Below are 20,840 nucleotides of genomic sequence, written 5' to 3' on the forward strand. Positions count from 1 at the left end.
CCTATAGAACACAGGATATCATTTAAAATGATTCTTCTCGCCTACAAAGCCCTTAATGGGCAGGCGCCATCTTACCTTAAATAACTCATTATACCCTACTGTCCTACTATGGCATTGCATTCCAAGAATGCAGGGTTGTTGGTTGTTCCGAGAATCTCTAAAAGTACAATGGGAGCCAGAGCCTTTTCTTATCAAGCTCCACATTTGTGGAATCAGCTTCCAGTTTGTGTTCGGGCGGCAAACACCCTATCCGTTTTTAAGAGTGCGCTTAAGACCTTCCTTTTTGATAAAGCTTATAGTTAGGGCTGATTAGATTCAGCCCCTAGTTTTGCTGATATAGGCTTAGTTTGTCGGGGGACATCCTACTTCTTCCTTCTCTCTGTCTATACCTGTGTACTCTCATGTTCCGATTAATCCAGCTTCCCCAAATGTCTTTCTTTTTGGTGTCTATATACGCCGGGATCCGGAGTCATGGATGATCCTGCGGTCCTGTGTCCTGAATCGCGAGCCCTGGATCGCGAGTCGTGGCTGTGGTCCTGGATCATCGGTCCTGGATGGATATCCTCGTGGATTCATCTTCCTATTATACACACATGCATTTCCAAACATTTGGACTACCTATGTTGCAAATGTATTATCTTTTCAATTTACACACAGCATCTATTGCACATCTGTCCATCCTGGGAGAGGGATCCCTCCTCTGTTGCTCTCCCTGAGGTTTCTCCCATTTTTCCTTTTAAACTGGGTTTTCTTCGGAAGTGTTTCCTTGTACGATGTGAGGGTCTAAGGACAGAGGGTGTCGTATTGTCATACTGATATTCTGTACACACTGTGAAGACCACTGAGACAAATGTAACATTTGTGATATTGGGCTATATAAATAAACATTGATTGATTGATTGATTGATTGATTGATTGATTGATTGATTGATTGATTGATTGATTGATTGATTGATTGATTGATGTGTATAGGTCCTGTTAGGCATGTGTGTAACTGTTAATCAAAAACAGAAACACTGAGAGAATTAAAAAGTATGCCTCCTTCTATAGAGTAAGACGGGTGAGCTGGAGGGCCCTGAGGTGGATGGATTTGTCAAAGATATGATGGAGCTGGTGAAGGTGCCCTTACATTCCCTTATATACAGAGCTGATACACAATGTTATTGATCAGATATCAGTCAGTGTCATTCATCAGGAGTCTTCTGACCTCTCTGTAACTCTTCCACCCCCCGACCCTCTCCTCCAGCCCAGCATCAGTGGCACAGACCTGGACAAGTTCAGGAAAGCTCTGATGGGTCACTGCGACATCAACGGAGACGGAAAGATCCAGAAGAACGAGCTGGCTCTCGGCCTCAAACTCAGCTAACAGACCCCTACAACGTTCACACATTTTTCTTTCTGTCCTCTATCCTTCTTTCCATCTTCCTTCTCTCTATGTACAGTTCTAAATTATTTCATTTTTCAATTTAAATGTGTATCTTTTACTATACTCTTTTACTCCAGTCTAAATCATTACTTCTACCTCCCTATTTTAGCAGTATCGCCTCAATTAGTGGCTCTCAGTTGGTGTTTTAAGAATGATGTATCTACATGTTTTATGCTCATATATCAACCCAGTCTCATAGCATTTCGTGTTCACCAACACGATTTTTAATCTATTGATTCGTGTTCACCAACACGATTTTCCCCTTTTTTTTGTGTTGCACAGCACGATTTTAAAAGCAATGTATTTCTACTGGTAATGTGTTTCGTGCCTGCAGGCTGCAGCACGTCTTTTTCTCCGGTCGGGTCGTGGAAGACCGGAAGCTGTGTGGTTCATAAAAACATGTTCTTACTCAATATCAAGCCACAGTTATTGCTTTTATTTTAAATCGTATAATTTCGGACTTCTGTTGCCGTCTGTGAGGAAAATAAATGTGGCTCAGAGCCTCAGGATACTGAAATCTGTATTTTTTAAATCTTTTTTTCGTTATATATATTGTTGACGTGGATCATAAATATATCAACAATTAAACAACATCTTCAATTTCTCTTCACACAATACGTCTCCTTGCAGTATCAACACTAATTCGGCTGACTTTTACATTTGATCTAATTCATAGATAGGTTATATTTACACCATAACGGTGCACAGCTGATATAAAAGGACTGTAGTTTTTAAAGATATTACTGATTTTCTTTGAATGTAAGAATGTAAATACTGAGTCTGAAATAGTATAGCAATATGCTGTAAAATTATGTGAAAGCATGCATAAAACTATACATCTTCAGATGTTGTATATACACACTAATAATACAAAGCTATTATGGCTGTGTCTACCTTGTGTGCACCTCCTAGTGGTTAAAGCACGTTATTGAATTATTGTTTTTATGTGTTATATTTGATTAAAAAAATATTAAGAGTACATACTTTCATAGGGGGAACGTATAAATATAGAAATATAGAATATAAAAAATCAAGAAGATACTATAAGTGATCTCTACAATAAAACAGTTTAGTGCAGGATGTACAAAGATATTAATAGGAGGAGGTGCAAAACAGAAAAACGGATTAACCTTTATTTAAACATTAAATAACAGATTAAGGTCTTCTTTTAAATAAGAAAAAAACTTTGGGGGTATCTATCTACAGATACATATTAAGCCTGACAAAGTACTTAACGTCTAATATATTGCTTTCCTGCAATGTTAACTATGTTGAAGCACTTATTTTAACTGATATTATACATATGAATTATACTCTTATGTATGTAGATAGAATAAGAAACGTGCAGAATATGACAGTTTAATGGTGGAGGTACACACATATTTATAGATGTCTTGTAATGCACTGTTGAGGAACCTGTGACCCAAGTTTTTCATTCATTGCATTAACTACACCGTAGTTGTGTATAATATGTCAATAAACCTTTGAAAATCTTGAAAGGGATGTGCAAAATAGCCATAATATACAGTCTTTAATTAACTATTAGTAGAGAATAACGAGTAATGAATATACTTTATTACTCGTTTCCATTCCTGTCAATTGCAGATACATGTTTAGTCTTCTCAAGCACCAACTATCAAATATCTCTCCTGATTGTTGGCACTTGTTTTACCTGAATTTTACTCAGGTGTAACTAAAGTCTGATTTAAGGGTTGTTTATATTTCACATAATTAATCAGAATCTGCAAAGTAACTCAAATAAATGCAGTGGAGTAAAAATACCAGGTTAACCTCTGAATTGTAGTGGAGTAGAATTACAAAGTAGCAATGAGCTGTCATGTGGGTATATATTAATGCTATATATTAATGCTGAGCATTATGGACACAAGCGATTTTCACCCATTTATTAATTATATGTTTTACATTTGATAACACCAATGTGTTTAATACTGGCAACTTCTAATTGTGGGAAAAACGAAAACGTTCAGTAGAGACGTCCCATAGAACATTTTGCGAAACACAATAGCCAGCATGTGTAGTTCTGGGGGGGTGTTCGATTCCAGTTTGGGATAGTCTGGCGTGGTTTCGTTCCATTTCACACAGCTGTGTGACGCTCTGCGTAACCTTACGGGAACTGTAGTGTCCTAAACGATAGCTGGGGATTATGGGTAGTGTAGTGTCTTCGGCCATCCTAAACTCAGAAATGTTGACAATCGCAATGATGCTCGAAATGTCCCTTATAGGCCTACGCTGTTTCCGGTTATTTTTATTTTGAAATTCAGTTCCTGACGGACACCAAAAAAGCCCGAGATTATGGAATTAAACCAATAAATAAAAGCAAGGATAATTGTGTGTTATTGGTGAGTAAATAACAGTGTGTTATTTTGAAAAGAATAACAAATTAGAAGGAAAAAAATATTTAAAAATACAGATTTCAGTATCCCGAGGCTCTGAGCCTCATTTATTTTCCTCACAGACGGCAACAAAAGTCCGAAATTATACGATTTAAAATAAAAGCAATACTTGTGGCTTGATATTGAGTTAGAACATGTTTTTATGAACCACACAGCTTCCGGTCTTCCACGACCAGACCGGAGAAAAAGACGTGCTGCAGGCACGAAACACATTACCAGTAGAAATACATTGCTTTTAAAATCGTGCTGTGCAACACGAAAATAAGGGGAAAATCATGTTGGTGAACACGAATCAATAGATTAAAAATCGTGTTGGTGAACACGAAATGCCGTGAGACTGGGTTGCATATATATAATGTTATATATTGCTATAATATTTATATTAAAATATCTAGCAATTTAAATGATGGTAAACGTGGAGCCGTGAGTTGGGACTTACAAATAGTTTATTTTCTTTGTAATGTAAAAAATAATGAAACATTGTTTGAATTACATTTTTTGTGAAACGAGTATCATGAATGATGGCTAATAAAATAGTTTGTGTCTTTGTCAGCTGTGTCTCTCTTTACTGAAACCATAAGTGTGCTACAAAAAGTGCTTTCAGTCACTGCAGGTGACTTTTATAGGGCCCTATAATCAATGGCTGCTTGGAGGAAAGAACATTTACAGTAATTGAGTCTAATTATAAGCAGTGATATAAAATGTGGTTTTCAATAAGCCAAAACACTTCCAAAATCATTTTCAAATCACAAGAACATTTGTTTTTAAGTAATCAAACAGTGGTAAAAGGTCCCATAAGATCTCAACTTCAGTGGAAGAGAACAATATCTTATTTGCAGTGGAACATATATATAAATTAAATGTTAAACATATGTTAATATGTATACATATATATGTGTTTGATTTTAATACAGCTTGTCATTTCATAGTGTTTTAAGATCAAAAGCTTACACTTTTTAGGTCTTAGTTTCTGGGTCTTACTAAAACCTCTGTGGTATTGAAGGAGGACAATTCAATCAAAACCTCAATAAACAAAAACAAAACTACGATCAAACTATTATCGCCTGTCAGGGGAATTTTGCCTAGCGGCCAGGTAAAGGTTATCATTTGGTTAAAGTGACTTTTGAATCAGATCTGCTGACAGAATGAAATGTTGAAATGTGTCAAATTAGCTAAAGTGTGGACACCTGCCCAGGTTGCCAGAGTGCAGAGTTCCCAAGCTGATTCCAATGACTTCATCAGTGCGATGATTGGTCAGCTCATGCACCGACACTTTAAAAGGACCACTGTCTTTGCAGCAGTCATGAATCTGAAATAATAGATTATTTTTGTATTTGCTGGACACGGCTTACATACTGTTTGGTTTCAGTTTTACAACAAAAATGTATTTTGGATTGTGTGTGAGGTAAGATATTCTTATTTTGGCAGATTTCTTATATTTATTCTACTTAACTGTTTTTGGTTGGCTCATGTTTAATTCCTCTTTTCTTAGAGTTCTTGTGATGTCACTCTTGATTTTGGGCAGCAAGCAAAGGGTAAGGATTTATGGTTCACAAGCTGCAATTGAAATGTATAATTTTCCTCTAAGGCTGTCTTTTAAAAAATGTGTTCTCCTTTTAGCACTCAGCTACAGAAGTGGAGGCTCCAGTGGCATTACACCTCACTTTGATTTTTCAAGAAGCCTTAAACCTGCTTCCACTTCCAGTGATGATAGTTCAGCACAGCCTGAGAGGGTTTTGGGTAGTTATTCACCCTTTCATGCTGATGGGGATTTATCTGAGACTCTGAAGCCAGCTGCTGCACCAAGTGCAGGAGGTTATAGGGGTTCTCATGGTAGGCAAGTAGATGGTTACAGTCCTGAGGGAAGTGTTTCTAGTTACGGGCCAAGCCAACCAATAATTCGTAAGCCAAACCAACTACCTCAAGCTAACCCTAGTGCAAATGGTGTCCTTCCAAGCAAAGCTGCCCCGTGGGCTTTCCCTTTGCCCCCTAATCCAAACTATTTTCAGTCTGGTATTGCTTCAAGTTCTGCAATTGTGATGCACTCTGGTCCCTACTCCAAGCCCCAGAAGCCCAAAAACCTTCCAAAGCCCCAGCAGGCCGGCTACAAGCCTAAGCCCCACCAGCCCAAACCTCAGCAGGCCGCCAACCCTTCACATCCCCTGCAGTCTTGGTACCATCCCAAACCCCAGCAGGCCAAGCCCTACCAGCCTTCAAATCCTCAGCAGGCCAAGCCCTACCAGCCAGCCTACCCTTTGAATCCCCAGCGGGCTACCAACCCATCAAGTCCCCTGCAGTCTAGGTACCAGCCAAAACCCCAGCAGCGTTCCTACCCTTCACATCCCCAACAGGCCAAACCTCAGCAGGCCGAACCCCTGCAAGGGGTGCTCCAAAGTAAAGCTGGCATGTGGCACTTTCCTTCCGAAGGAAGTGTTTCTTCTGGCTCTAATGTGCAGGCCAAGCCCTACCAGCCAGAAAACCCTTTGAATCCCCAGCGGGCTACCAACCCTTCAAGTCCCCTGCAGTCTCGGTACCAGCCCAAACCCCAGCATCCTGCCTACCCTTCGAATCCCCTGCAGTCTAGGTACCGGCCAAAACCCCAGCAGCCTTCCTACCCTTCAAATCCCTTGCAGTCTAGGTACCAGCCCAAACCCCAGCTTCCTGCCTACCCTTCGAATCCCCAGCAGGCCAAGCCCTACCAGCCCGCCCACCCTTCAAACCCTCAGCAGGCCAAACCCCTGCAATGGGTGTTCCAAACTAAAGCTGGCATGTGGGACATTCCTTCCCAAGGAAGTGTTGCTTCTGGCTCTAATGTGCAGCCCACTGACTCAAACTCGCACTTGAATGTTGACCCAAGAAGTTTGAGAGAAATTCCAATGCCATTCCCGTACCAGCCCAGGTGGCCGCAGCAACTGGTGCCAGTGTAGAACAGACATCATTGACCTTCCTAACTGTAAGTTGGTTTAACTTAAAGATTGCTACAATGAAGTAAGGGAAATGCTTTACAAATGTTCTAAATTGTATTTTCTGTTCTCAGGTTCCTGAACTTGCCTGGAAGAAGTCTGAACTGGCATCAACTTTGAATTTAATAAAATACTTGGAACACACTCTGTTTGGATGTTATTTGAAACTTGACTTGTGTGCTGCAGACAGTGATGCACCCTTACTTCCTGAACATGTCCACAACCACTTGCTTGTTTCCTTTGAAGAATATGTCAGCATAAATGAGCCCAGTCCACCCAGCCATATCAACACTCATATTGCTCGAGGCACGGGCCGAGGAGGTGGAGTTGCAGCAATCTTTGACTCAAGTTTACTTATCAATACTAAACCGAACTGGTGCCAGTGTAGAACAGACATCATTGACCTTCCTAACTGTAAGTTGGTTTAACTTAAAGATTGCTACAATGAAGTAAGGGAAATGCTTTACAAATGTTCTAAATTGTATTTTCTGTTCTCAGGTTCCTGAACTTGCCTGGAAGAAGTCTGAACTGGCATCAACTTTGAATTTAATAAAATACTTGGAACACACTCTGTTTGGATGTTATTTGAAACTTGACTTGTGTGCTGCAGACAGTGATGCACCCTTACTTCCTGAACATGTCCACAACCACTTGCTTGTTTCCTTTGAAGAATATGTCAGCATAAATGAGCCCAGTCCACCCAGCCATATCAACACTCATATTGCTCGAGGCACGGGCCGAGGAGGTGGAGTTGCAGCAATCTTTGACTCAAGTTTACTTATCAATACTAAACCGAAATTAAATTATACCTCCTTTGAAAGCCTCGTTTTTAGTCTTACGCATCCGACCTGGAAAACTTTGCAGCAAATTTTATTTGTTACAGTGTATCGTGCACCAGGTCCTTATTCAGAATTCTTATCAGAATTCTCTGAGTTTTTATCAACTTTGGTTCTTAAAACAGACAAAGTAATTATCGTAGGTGACTTTAATATTCATGTTGACGATGATAAAAATAGCCTTACTGTTGCATTTAACTCTATATTAGATTCTATTGGTTTCTGTCAGAGTGTAAATAAACCAACCCACTGCTATAATCACACTCTCGACCTTGTTCTGACTTATGGTATTGAAATTGAGCAACTATTAGTCGAACCGCATAATCCTGCTTTATCCGACCATTTCTTAGTAACTTTTGAAGTACTATTACGAGACTACAAAGCATTAGTCAAAAGCTCTTGCAGCAGAAACCTATCTGTTAGTGCTATAGCCACATTTAAGGAAGAGATTCCACCAATACTTAACTCGATAGCATGTCTGCATGTAGGGGAGGAAACTTATACAAAATGTACACCACCTGATGGAGATTTGAGTGGACAACTAGTCCGCATTTTCAAATCTCCGCGCGTCCCTAAACAAGCTGATATCTTACAGGAAGGAGTCCAGAGCATACAATTAACCGTTAAACAATAATCCACTTTAATGGTAATATACAATGCAATACAATCAATACATTACCATACAAAACCATATCCTATCATATGTATAATGTCAGAAGTGGGCCCACTCCTGGCCCCTGCCCACAGGCCGCCACGACGTTCCAGCCCGAGCGGCGCGAGAAGAGAGAGGCAGAACAGAAAGCTGGATAGGCTTTCATACCAATGATACAGGAAGGGGTGGAGTTTAAGGACAACTGGTCGTCTTTTCCAGTCATCTCAAACAAACACCTCTGACCCTCACTGTCTCCTATTTCTGCAGCCTCCACACATACACACATCCCCCCATCACATTCCAGAGACCACAGTGGGGTCTTGCTCCAGCTCCCCCACAGCAATAAAACCCTTAACAGTCCTTTGTCTACCGCCTTTTCAGTCCTCACATTTATGAAAGGATGAAACAGATAAATCAATATAAAACACAAACACAGGTATTGTTTGAACAGTATTCACTTAACTGCTACTATTTGATAATTAACAGAGGAACTCAAAGGACCTCCTTTAATATCTGGAAATTGCAACAAGACTTTCTGCCATTTTCAAATGTAACACACTTCTTAAATATCAGATGCTGCACACCCCAAATTGATCATGTTGTTGATAGTGCTATAGATGCGCTGCGAATAAAATTAGACTCTGTTGCTCCTTTGAAAAAGAAGAAAATAAAACAACATAGATTAGCTCCATGGCATAAACCCGCAAAATAAAGCAAAAGTCTAGACAACTTGAAAGGATATGGCGTTCCACTAAACTTGAAGAATCTCGTTTAATTTGACATATTACTCTCAATGAATATAAGAAAGCACTGCGTAAAGCGAGAGCAGCCTACTACTCTTCATTAATAGATGAGAATAAGAATAATGCAAGATTTCTTTTCAGCACTGTAGCCAGGCTGACAGAGAGCCACAGCTCGATTGAGCCTTCTATTCCCATAGCACTCAGTAGTAATGATTTATGTGCTTTTTTAACGATACAATTGTTACTCTTAGAAACAAAATTAATGACCTCTTGCCTTTGACCAGTATAGTGTTATCAACAGCTCCCGGAAACGTAAGTTCTAATATTACACTAGATAGTCAACTAGAATGCTTTTCAGCCATAAACCTTGAACAATTACATTCAATGATTCTCTCTTCTTAACCATCAACGTGCATGTTAGACCCAATTCCAACTAAGCTGTTGAAGGAAGTTTTTCCATTAATTAGCACTCCTTTATTAAATATTATGAATATGTCTTTATTATCAGGCTATGTTCCACAATCATTCAAAGTAGCAGTGATAAAACCGCTTCTTAAAAAGCACAACCTCGATCCAGAGGTTTTAGCCAACTATAGACCTATTTCTAATCTTCCGTTCCTCTCAAAAATTCTTGAGAAAGCGGTCGCAAAACAGTTGTGTGATTACTTAAAAAACAATGATTTATTTCAGTCTGGCTTTAGAACACATCATAGCACAGAGACAGCTCTGGTTAAAGTCACAAATGACATTCTAATAGTCTCAGACAAGGGACTTGTCTCTATTCTTGTTTTGCTCGATCTCAGTGTTGCATTTGATACTATCGACCATGATATCCTATTGCAAAGACTAGAGCACTTAGTTGGCATACAGGGAACTGCTTTAGGCTGGTTTAGGTCCTATCTATCTGAACGCTCTCAGTTTGTACGTGTTAACGATGAATCTTCCACGCAAACCAAAGTTAGCCATGGAGTGCCACAGGGCTCAGTGCTCGGACCTATTTTGTTCACATTATATATGCTTCCGTTAGGCAATATTATAAGGAATCATTCTGTAAACTTTAATTGTTATGCGGATGATACTCAACTATATTTATCAATCAAGCCTGATGAAATTAATCATCTAAATAAAATTCAAGACTGCCTTAAGGACTTAAAAACGTGGATGACCTTACACTTTTTATGTTAAACACGACCAAAACTGAAGTTATTGTACTTAGCCCAAAGAATCTACGAAACAAATTATCTAAAGATATACTAACTATGGATGGCATTAATTTGGCCTCCAGTGAGACTGGAAGGAATCTTGGTGTTATATTTGATCAGGATTTATCCTTTAACGCCCACATAAAATCAATTTCAAGGACCGCCTACTTCCATCTACGTAACATTGCAAAAATCAGGCATATCTTGCCTCAAAACGATGCAGAGAAACTAGTCCATGCATTTGTTACTTCTAGGCTGGATTATTGTAACTCTTTATTATCAGGGAGTACCAAGAAGTCAGTCAAGTCGCTTCAGCTGATTCAAAATGCTGCGGCTCGTGTACTAACCAGAGTTAGGAAAAGGGACCACATTACTCCTGTACTGGCTGCCTTACACTGGCTCCCTATAGAACACAGGATATCATTTAAAATGATTCTTCTCGCCTACAAAGCCCTTAATGGGCAGGCGCCATCTTACCTTAAATAACTCATTATACCCTACTGTCCTACTAGGGCATTGCATTCCAAGAATGCAGGGTTGTTGGTTGTTCCGAGAATCTCTAAAAGTACAATGGGAGCCAGAGCCTTTTCTTATCAAGCTCCACATTTGTGGAATCAGCTTCCAGTTTGTGTTCGGGCGGCAAACACCCTATCCGTTTTTAAGAGTGCGCTTAAGACCTTCCTTTTTGATAAAGCTTATAGTTAGGGCTGATTAGATTCAGCCCCTAGTTTTGCTGATATAGGCTTAGTTTGTCGGGGGACATCCTACTTCTTCCTTCTCTCTGTCTATACCTGTGTACTCTCATGTTCCGATTAATCCAGCTTCCCCAAATGTCTTTCTTTTTGGTGTCTATATACGCCGGGATCCGGAGTCATGGATGATCCTGCGGTCCTGTGTCCTGAATCGCGAGCCCTGGATCGCGAGTCGTGGCTGTGGTCCTGGATCATCGGTCCTGGATGGATATCCTCGTGGATTCATCTTCCTATTATACACACATGCATTTCCAAACATTTGGACTACCTATGTTGCAAATGTATTATCTTTTCAATTTACACACAGCATCTATTGCACATCTGTCCATCCTGGGAGAGGGATCCCTCCTCTGTTGCTCTCCCTGAGGTTTCTCCCATTTTTCCTTTTAAACTGGGTTTTCTTCGGAAGTGTTTCCTTGTACGATGTGAGGGTCTAAGGACAGAGGGTGTCGTATTGTCATACTGATATTCTGTACACACTGTGAAGACCACTGAGACAAATGTAACATTTGTGATATTGGGCTATATAAATAAACATTGATTGATTGATTGATTGATTGATTGATTGATTGATTGATTGATTGATTGATTGATTGATTGATTGATTGATTGATTGATGTGTATAGGTCCTGTTAGGCATGTGTGTAACTGTTAATCAAAAACAGAAACACTGAGAGAATTAAAAAGTATGCCTCCTTCTATAGAGTAAGACGGGTGAGCTGGAGGGCCCTGAGGTGGATGGATTTGTCAAAGATATGATGGAGCTGGTGAAGGTGCCCTTACATTCCCTTATATACAGAGCTGATACACAATGTTATTGATCAGATATCAATCAGTGTCATTCATCAGGAGTCTTCTGACCTCTCTGTAACTCTTCCACCCCCCGACCCTCTCCTCCAGCCCAGCATCAGTGGCACAGACCTGGACAAGTTCAGGAAAGCTCTGATGGGTCACTGCGACATCAACGGAGACGGAAAGATCCAGAAGAACGAGCTGGCTCTCGGCCTCAAACTCAGCTAACAGACCCCTAGAACGTTCACACATTGTTCTTTCTTTCCTCTATCCTTCTTTCCATCTTCCTTCTCTCTATGTACAGTTCTAAATTATTTCATTTTTCAATTTAAATGTGTATCTTTTACTATACTCTTTTACTCCAGTCTAAATCATTACTTCTACCTCCCTATTTTAGCAGTATCGCCTCAATTAGTGGCTCTCAGTTGGTGTTTTAAGAATGATGTATCTACATCTTTATGCTCATATATATAATATGTTATATATTGCTATAATATTTATATTAAAATATCTAGCAATTTAAATAATGGTAAACGTGGAGCCTTGAGTTGGGACTTACAAATAGTTTATTTTCTTTGTAATGTAAAAAATAATGAAACATTGTTTGAATTACATTTTTTGTGAAACGAGTATCATGAATGATGGCTAATAAAATAGCTTGTGTCTTTGTCAGCTGTGTCTCTCTTTACTGAAACCATAAGTGTGCTACAAAAAGTGCTTTCAGTCACTGCAGGTGACTTTTATAGGGCCCTATAATCAATGGCTGCTTGGAGGAAAGAACATTTACAGTAATTGAGTCTAATTATAAGCAGTGATATAAAATGTGGTTTTCAATAAGCCAAAACACTTCCAAAATCATTTTCAAATCACAAGAACATTTGTTTTTAAGTAATCAAACAGTGGTAAAAGGTCCCATAAGATCTCAACTTCAGTGGAAGAGAACAATATCTTATTTGCAGTGGAACATATATATAAATTAAATCTTAAACATATGTTAATATGTATACATATATATGTGTTTGATTTTAATACAGCTTGTCATTTCATAGTGTTTTAAGATCAAAAGCTTACACTTTTTAGGTCTTAGTTTCTGGGTCTTACTAAAACCTCTGTGGTATTGAAGGAGGACAATTCAATCAAGACCTCAATAAACAAAAACAAAACTACGATCAAACTATTATCGCCTGTCAGGGGAATTTTGCCTAGCGGCCAGGTAAAGGTTATCATTTGGTTAAAGTGACTTTTGAATCAGATCTGCTGACAGAATGAAATGTTGAAATGTGTCAAATTAGCTAAAGTGTGGACACCTGCCCAGGTTGCCAGAGGGCGGAGTTCCCAAGCTGATTCCAATGACTTCATCAGTGCGATGATTGGTCAGCTCATGCACCGACACTTTAAAAGGACCACTGTCTTTGCAGCAGTCATGAATCTGAAATAATAGATTATTTTTGTATTTGCTGCACACGGCTTACATACTGTTTGGTTTCAGTTTTACAACAAAAATGTATTTTGGATTGTGTGTGAGGTAAGATATTCTTATTTTGGCAGATTTCTTATATTTATTCTACTTAACTGTTTTTGGTTGGCTCATGTTTAATTCCTCTTTTCTTAGAGTTCTTGTGATGTCACTCTTGATTGTTGGGCAGCAAGCAAAGGGTAAGGATTTATGGTTCACAAGCTGCAATTGAAATGTATAATTTTCCTCTAAGGCTGTCTTTTAAAAAATGTGTTCTCCTTTTAGCACTCAGCTACAGAAGTGGAGGCTCCAGTGGCATTACACCTCACTTTGATTTTTCAAGAAGCCTTAAACCTGCTTCCACTTCCAGTGATGATAGTTCAGCACAGCCTGAGAGGGTTTTGGGTAGTTATTCACCCTTTCATGCTGATGGGGATTTATCTGAGACTCTGAAGCCAGCTGCTGCACCAAGTGCAGGAGGTTATAGGGGCTCTCATGGTAGGCAAGTAGATGGTTACAGTCCTGAGGGAAGTGTTTCTAGTTACGGGCCAAGCCAACCAATAATTCGTAAGTCAAACCAACTACCTCAAGCTAACCCTAGTGCAAATGGTGTCCTTCCAAGCAAAGCTGCCCCGTGGGCTTTCCCTTTGCCCCCTAATCCAAACTCTTTTCAGTCTGGTATTGCTTCAAGTTCTGCAATTGTGATGCACTCTGGTCCCTACTCCAAGCCCCAGAAGCCCAAAAACCTTCCAAAGCCCCAGCAGGCCGGCTACAAGCCCAAACCTCAGCAGGCCGCCAACCCGTCAAATCCCCTGCAGTCTTGGTACCATCCCAAACCCCAGCAGACCAAGCCCAACCAGCCCTCCTACCCTTCAAATCCTCAGCAGGCCAAGCCCTACCAGCCTTCAAATCCTCAGCAGGCCAAGCCCTACCCGCCTTCAAATCCTCAGCAGGCCAAGCCCTACCAGCCAGCCTACCCTTTGAATCCCCTGCGGGCTACCAACCCTTCAAGTCCCCTGCAGTCTAGGTACCAGCCAAAACCCCAGCAGCGTTCCTACCCTTCACATCCCCAACAGGCCAAACCTCAGCAGGCCGAACCCCTGCAAGGGGTACTCCAAAGTAAAGCTGGCATGTGGCACTTTACTTCCGAAGGAAGTGTTTCTTCTGGCTCTAATGTGCAGGCCAAGCCCTACCAGCCAGCATACCCTTTGAATCCCCAGCGGGCTACCGACCCTTCAAGTCCCCTGCAGTCTAGGTACCGGCCAAAACCTCAGCAGAGTTCCTACCCTTCAAATCCCCAACAGGCCAAACCTCATCAGGCCGAACCCCTGCAAGGGGTGCTCCAAAGTAAAGCTGGCATGTGGCACTTTCCTTCCGAAGGAAGTGTTTCTTCTGGCTCTAATGTGCAGGCCAAGCCCTACCAGCCAGCAAACCCTTTGAATCCCCAGCGGGCTACCAACCCTTCAAGTCCCCTGCAGTCTCGGTACCAGCCCAAACCCCAGCATCCTGCCTACCCTTCGAATCCTCAGCAGGCCAAGCCCTACCAGCCTGCCTACCCTTCAAATCCCCTGCAGTCTAGGTACCGGCCAAAACCCCAGCAGCCTTCCTACCCTTCAAATCCCTTGCAGTCTAGGTACCAGCCCAAACCCCAGCTTCCTGCCTACCCTTCAAATCCTCAGCAGGCCAAGCCCTACCGGCCTTCCTACCCTTCGAATCCCCAGCAGGCCAAGCCCTACCAGCCCGCCTACCCTTCAAACCCTCAGCAGGCCAAACCCCTGCAATGGGTGTTCCAAACTAAAGCTGGCATGTGGGACATTCCTTCCCAAGGAAGTGTTGCTTCTGGCTCTAATGTGCAGCCCACTGACTCAAACTCGCACTTGAATGTTGACCCAAGAAGTTTGAGAGAAATTCCAATGCCATTCCCGTACCAGCCCAGGTGGCCGCAGCAACTGGTGCCAGTGTAGAACAGACATCATTGACCTTCCTAACTGTAAGTTGGTTTAACTTAAAGATTGCTACAATGAAGTAAGGGAAATGCTTTACAAATGTTCTAAATTGTATTTTCTGTTCTCAGGTTCCTGAACTTGCCTGGAAGAAGTCTGAACTGGCATCAACTTTGAATTTAATAAAATACTTGGAACACACTCTCTTTGGATGTTATTTGAAACTTGACTTGTGTGCTGCAGACAGTGATGCACCCTTACTTCCTGAACATGTCCACAACCACTTGCTTGTTTCCTTTGAACTTCAGGGGTTTGTTTTCCTGGCTAGGTACAATAACATTGTGAACAGCAGCTCACAGTAATGTGTATGCAAATATCTGTATTGACCAGCAAGTTTAAAAGACTCGACAAAGAATGTTCTTCACTTAACATTTGAAAGTTTGATGACTTAAAGGCTATGAGAACTTTGAAGGATGAGTAGCCAATATTATTTCAAAGTGTCAGACTCCTAATGAGGTTTATCGGACTACACATGACAAACTTGTATCACTTAAAACAACATCTTCAGAAACATTGCAGTTTTTGCTTTATTCCATGCTGCTGAATTGATGTCATATAATGCATATGTTTGTATTTCGGGCCTAATGTGTATAGGTCCTGTTAGGCATGTGTGTAACTGTTAATCAAAAACAGACACTGAGAGAATTAAAAAGTATGCCTCCTTCTATAGAGTAAGACGGGTGAGCTGGAGGGCCCTGAGGTGGATGGATTTGTCAAAGATATGATGGAGCTGGTGAAGGTGCCCTTACATTCCCTTATATACAGAGCTGATACACAATGTTATTGATCAGATATCAGTCAGTGTCATTCATCAGGAGTCTTCTGACCTCTCTGTAACTCTTCCACCCCCCGACCCTCTCCTCCAGCCCAGCATCAGTGGCACAGACCTGGACAAGTTCAGGAAAGCTCTGATGGGTCACTGCGACATCAACGGAGACGGAAAGATCCAGAAGAACGAGCTGGCTCTCGGCCTCAAACTCAGCTAACAGACCCCTACAACGTTCACACATTTTTCTTTCTGTCCTCTATCCTTCTTTCCATCTTCCTTCTCTCTATGTACAGTTCTAAATTATTTCATTTTTCAATTTAAATGTGTATCTTTTACTATACTCTTTTACTCCAGTCTAAATCATTACTTCTACCTCCCTATTTTAGCAGTATCGCCTCAATTAGTGGCTCTCAGTTGGTGTTTTAAGAATGATGTATCTACATGTTTTATGCTCATATATCAACCCAGTCTCATAGCATTTCGTGTTCACCAACACGATTTTTAATCTATTGATTCGTGTTCACCAACACGATTTTCCCCTTTTTTCGTGTTGCACAGCACGATTTTAAAAGCAATGTATTTCTACTGGTAATGTGTTTCGTGCCTGCAGGCTGCAGCACGTCTTTTTCTCCGGTCGGGTCGTGGAAGACCGGAAGCTGTGTGGTTCATAAAAACATGTTCTTACTCAATATCAAGCCACAGTTATTGCTTTTATTTTAAATCGTATAATTTCGGACTTCTGTTGCCGTCTGTGAGGAAAATAAATGTGGCTCAGAGCCTCAGGATACTGAAATCTGTATTTTTTAAATCTTTTTTTCCTTCTAATTTGTTAATCTTTTCAAAATAACACACTGTTATTTACTCACCAATAACACACAATTATCCTTGCTTTTATTTATTGGTTTAATTCCATAATCTCGGGCTTTTTTGGCGTCCGTCAGGAACTGAATTTCAAAATAAATATAACCGGAAACAGCGTAGGCCTATAAGGGACATTTCGAGCATCATTGCGATTGTATACTGTTTGGTTTCAGTTTTACAATATGCACCGACACTTTAAAAGGACCACTGTCTTTGCAGCAGTCATGAATCTGAAATAATAGATTATTTTTGTATTTGCTGGACACGGCTTACATACTGTTTGGTTTCAGTTTCACAATAAAAATGTATTTTGGATTGTGTGTGAGGTAAGATATTCTTATTTTGGCAGATTTCTTATATTTATTCTACTTAACTGTTTTTGGTTGGCTCATGTTTAATTCCTCTTTTCTTAGAGTTCTTGTGATGTCACTCTTGATTTTTGGGCAGCAAGCAAAGGGTAAGGATTTATGGTTCACAAGCTGCAATTGAAATGTATAATTTTCCTCTAAGGCTGTCTTTTAAAAAATGTGTTCTCCTTTTAGCACTCAGCTACAGAAGTGGAGGCTCCAGTGGCATTACACCTCACTTTGATTTTTCAAGAAGCCTTAAACCTGCTTCCACTTCCAGTGATGATAGTTCAGCACAGCCTGAGAGGGTTTTGGGTAGTTATTCACCCTTTCATGCTGATGGGGATTTATCTGAGACTCTGAAGCCAGCTGCTGCACCAAGTGCAGGAGGTTATAGTGGCTCTCATGGTAGGCAAGTAGATGGTTACAGTCCTGAGGGAAGTGTTTCTAGTTACGGGCCAAGCCAACCAATAATTCGTAAGCCAAACCAACTACCTCAAGCTAACCCTAGTGCAGTGGTTCGCAAACTTTTTCTGTCATTCCGCACTTTGAACAGGTGGGCCTTTTCAAGCCCCACCTGTTCCTCATCGCTCCAATAAAATGGTAGGCCAAGGGCTACTTTAAAAAACAAAACAAGTCGTGAGCTACTTTTACTCTTTTTTGGTTGTTTGCAGTGTATATATTTAGCACATTTTAACATTATTATATGCTACCTTTAACCTTTGTGTGCTGTTTGGGTCTGTGGGACCTGTTTTGAGTGTTTACTAAAATAAAATGTATTTAATTATTTTAACCTGCATGCACCCCCAGGAAGATTTTTTTTAAATGTTGAAGTTAAATGCATCAATCTGGTGCACTTTGAGCTAGGGCTGCGCAATTAATCGTATTTTAATCGCAATTAAGATTTTGGCTTGCAACGATTATGAAAACAACATAATCGAAATAAAACAATTTTTTTTTTTTTTAAATAGGTTTTTCAGTTGAATTATACTTAAAGTTCAGGGTTAACTGTTAAAAATATACTTTTCAAATTATTTTCTTCAATAAATTGATGTTTTCAAAGTTAATCGTTTTTAATAATCGTGATATCAATTATTGACTCAAATAATCGAAATTATGATTTTTGCCATAATCGAGCAGCCCTACTTCGAGCACAACATGAATTTATGGATACAGCTCTCAACACTCAGATGAAAGGGAGCTGTATACTTTTCAATAATCCAAACATCTTTAGAATATGATCACAACAAATCATTTAAACTTGTTTATTCTTATCTTATGTTACCTAGTTAGCATTATTTATGTATGCATATTTGACTAATCCCTCCCCTTTTAAACTTTTTACTGTCCTATAGTACACATTGTATGGAAGCCCATTTCCGCCACTTGAAAAAAATAAAATCCCCATGAAAAGTCATAATTATGAGATAAAAAAGTCGAAATAATCAGATAAAAAGTCATAATTATGAGATAAGAAAGTCAAAATTATAAGATAAAAAGTCATAATTATGAGATAAAAAGTCATAATAATGAGATAAGAAAGTCGAAATAATGAGATAAAAAGTCATGAGATAAAAAGTCATAATAATGAGATAAAAAGTCATAATTATGAGATAAGAAGTGCGCATGCACTGCAGTGGCGCTGTCTTCAAAGGTCCCTTCATCACCTTGCTGCTCTCCACCATGCAAACGGCATCTAGTCCTAAATAAGGTAACTATTACAGGTGACTTTTGTAAATGTTAGATGTTACATATAGCCTATATTGCAGCTAAACTACAACAATGCAGTGTATAGCTTTGCCATTACCTGTTATGAATATAATATATATAATATATATGCCTATAGTTTTGTGGTAACGTTCACGGGTTAGAGATAGAGCAACTCACAGCAGCAGTATGCCTACACTATTGTCATTAGTGGCGTGAACGTTACCACAAAACTATAGGCATATATATTATAGTTCATAACAGGTAATGTCAAAGCTATGAACTGCATTGTTGTAGTTTAGCTGCAATATAGGCTATATGTAACATCTAACATTTACAAAAGTCACCTGTAATAGTTACCTTATTTAGGACTAGATAGATGCTGTTTGCATGGTGGAGAGCAGCAAGGTGATGAAGGGACCTTTAAAGACAGCGCCACTGCAGCGCATGCGCACTTCTTATCTCATGACTTTTTATCTCATTATTTCGACTTTCTTATCTCATAATTATGACTTTCTATCTCATTATTTCGACTTTCTTATCTCATAATGACTTTTTATCTCATGACTTTTTATCTCATTATTTCGACTTTCTTATCTCACAATTACTTTTTCTCATTATTTCGACTTTTTTATCTCATGACTTTTTATCTCATTATTTCGACTTTTTTATCTCATGACTTTTCATGGTGATTTTATTGTTTTCAAGTGGCGGAAATGGGCTTCCATAACATTGGAATGATTTCTTACTTTATTTTTTACAACTTTATTAAATAGATAAAGGTGTGCTCTCTCGCTTGCTCTCTCGCTCTCTCTCGCTCCACATTGCTTTTCTTCCCGACTGCAACGCTGTTGTGTGTGTCTGTGAGAGCGTTTCACATGTGTGTATGAGAGATTTTTACCAGTGGTGAGCCTGTCGCTGAGGGCCTAAGATATTCTACAAAATAATATTTAAAAACATTAAAACAAATATTTTTCTTTCTATAATTTTTTTAAATATGTTTTTAGTAATATTTGTCATTAGTTTTACCAAAAATAACTCGATTTAATTGTATTTAAAATAACATTTCCAAAGAAATAAATACTTTGAATCTGCCTATAGAGAGGCGAAATCACGCCCATCTACTTCCGGCCCATGGGACCCCGGAAGCGAAACATTTACATTGAATTCAATGGAGAGAGAAAACGTATCTTTTGATCCCGTTTGAATTGTGCCACGAACTACACATATGTTTGTCAATCTTAAACAATAAGTGCCATGTAAAAAAAGTCACATTTTGTCGTAAAACTGTTGAAATATAAGACTATGAAAAATACGCGACTACAAAGACTACAAATCCCAAATCCCATTCTGGCTCGCGTAAGTGATGTCACAGGCGATAATGCTCCAAGTGGTTGCGACTCGTAATTAAAGCGAAGAAGTGTTACGGTTATCTGAGAGAACCCAAACGCAGGACACGGCAGTGTGTTATAAAGGTTTTATTTGGAGGAGATAATCCGGCTGGAGAGTATCCACTGGAGCGTAATCCATTGAAGAGTATCCTCCGGAGTTTTAATCCACTGGAACGTAATCCACTGAAGCGTAATCCTGGAGCACAAGAAGAACAGGTAAGAATATATTCAGGTGTAGCGAAAATAGTCACTATACTTTAAGAAGGCTGAGAAGGCTAAGAGTTTTACCACTGGGGTTTAACAACGATCTGGCGCTGACAGGTTGTGGAGCCTCCGCTGATATACCATCCGTAATGGCTGATGGGAATCAGGTGTGTCGCAGAGGAGAGTGCTCAACTGTTTGCAGCTGGTGGAGATTTGAGCCGGGAGCCAGGAGTGACAGGCACCACGCCCACACAGACAGGGAAAGGGAAAACACACACACAAGGAAGGTGGCTGGAGAATGCAACCACCACAGTACCCCCCC

At 40.0% G+C, this 20,840-nt stretch overlaps 2 protein-coding genes and 1 long non-coding RNA gene across 3 annotated transcripts; all 3 read left to right on the forward strand.

The window, feature by feature from the left end:
- The first annotated feature begins 5,139 nt into the window (after positions 1-5,139).
- LOC117451221 (sporozoite surface protein 2-like) lies at positions 5,140-6,947 on the forward strand. The gene is made up of 4 exons (XM_034089415.2): positions 5,140-5,245; positions 5,333-5,375; positions 5,461-6,793; positions 6,878-6,947. The coding sequence occupies exon 3, from the start codon at positions 5,880-5,882 to the stop codon at positions 6,765-6,767; it is 888 nt and encodes a 295-aa protein (XP_033945306.2). The 5' UTR covers positions 5,140-5,245; positions 5,333-5,375; positions 5,461-5,879; the 3' UTR covers positions 6,768-6,793; positions 6,878-6,947.
- A 6,248-nt stretch (positions 6,948-13,195) lies between these two features.
- On the forward strand, positions 13,196-15,380 carry LOC139434297 (sporozoite surface protein 2-like). The gene is made up of 4 exons (XM_071204164.1): positions 13,196-13,305; positions 13,393-13,436; positions 13,522-15,226; positions 15,311-15,380. Exons 1-3 carry the CDS (start codon positions 13,283-13,285, stop codon positions 15,198-15,200), a joined length of 1,746 nt encoding a protein of 581 aa, XP_071060265.1. The 5' UTR covers positions 13,196-13,282; the 3' UTR covers positions 15,201-15,226; positions 15,311-15,380.
- Positions 15,381-17,158: 1,778 nt separating this feature from the next.
- LOC117451228 (uncharacterized) lies at positions 17,159-17,725 on the forward strand. Its single transcript, XR_004552632.2, has 3 exons — positions 17,159-17,195; positions 17,283-17,326; positions 17,412-17,725. It is a non-coding gene; the product is annotated as an uncharacterized lncRNA (long non-coding RNA).
- Positions 17,726-20,840: the final 3,115 nt, after the last annotated feature.

This window comes from Pseudochaenichthys georgianus, chromosome 8 (genome assembly GCF_902827115.2).
Source record: "Pseudochaenichthys georgianus chromosome 8, fPseGeo1.2, whole genome shotgun sequence".
In the NCBI taxonomy this organism is placed as follows: domain Eukaryota; kingdom Metazoa; phylum Chordata; class Actinopteri; order Perciformes; family Channichthyidae; genus Pseudochaenichthys; species Pseudochaenichthys georgianus.

What these genes read in the sequence shown, in the direction of transcription:
- LOC117451221 (XM_034089415.2), top strand. Translation starts at nt 5,880, where the DNA reads ATGCACTCTGGTCCCTACTCCAAGCCCCAGAAGCCCAAAAACCTTCCA.
- LOC139434297 (XM_071204164.1), top strand. Translation starts at nt 13,283, where the DNA reads ATGTATTTTGGATTGTGTGTGAG. An exon ending in TATTTTGGATTGTGTGTGAG is followed by an intron (nt 13,306 to 13,392) that starts GTAAGATATTCT and finishes CTCTTTTCTTAG; the next exon opens with AGTTCTTGTGATGTCACTCT. An exon ending in TGTTGGGCAGCAAGCAAAGG is followed by an intron (nt 13,437 to 13,521) that starts GTAAGGATTTAT and finishes TTCTCCTTTTAG; the next exon opens with CACTCAGCTACAGAAGTGGA.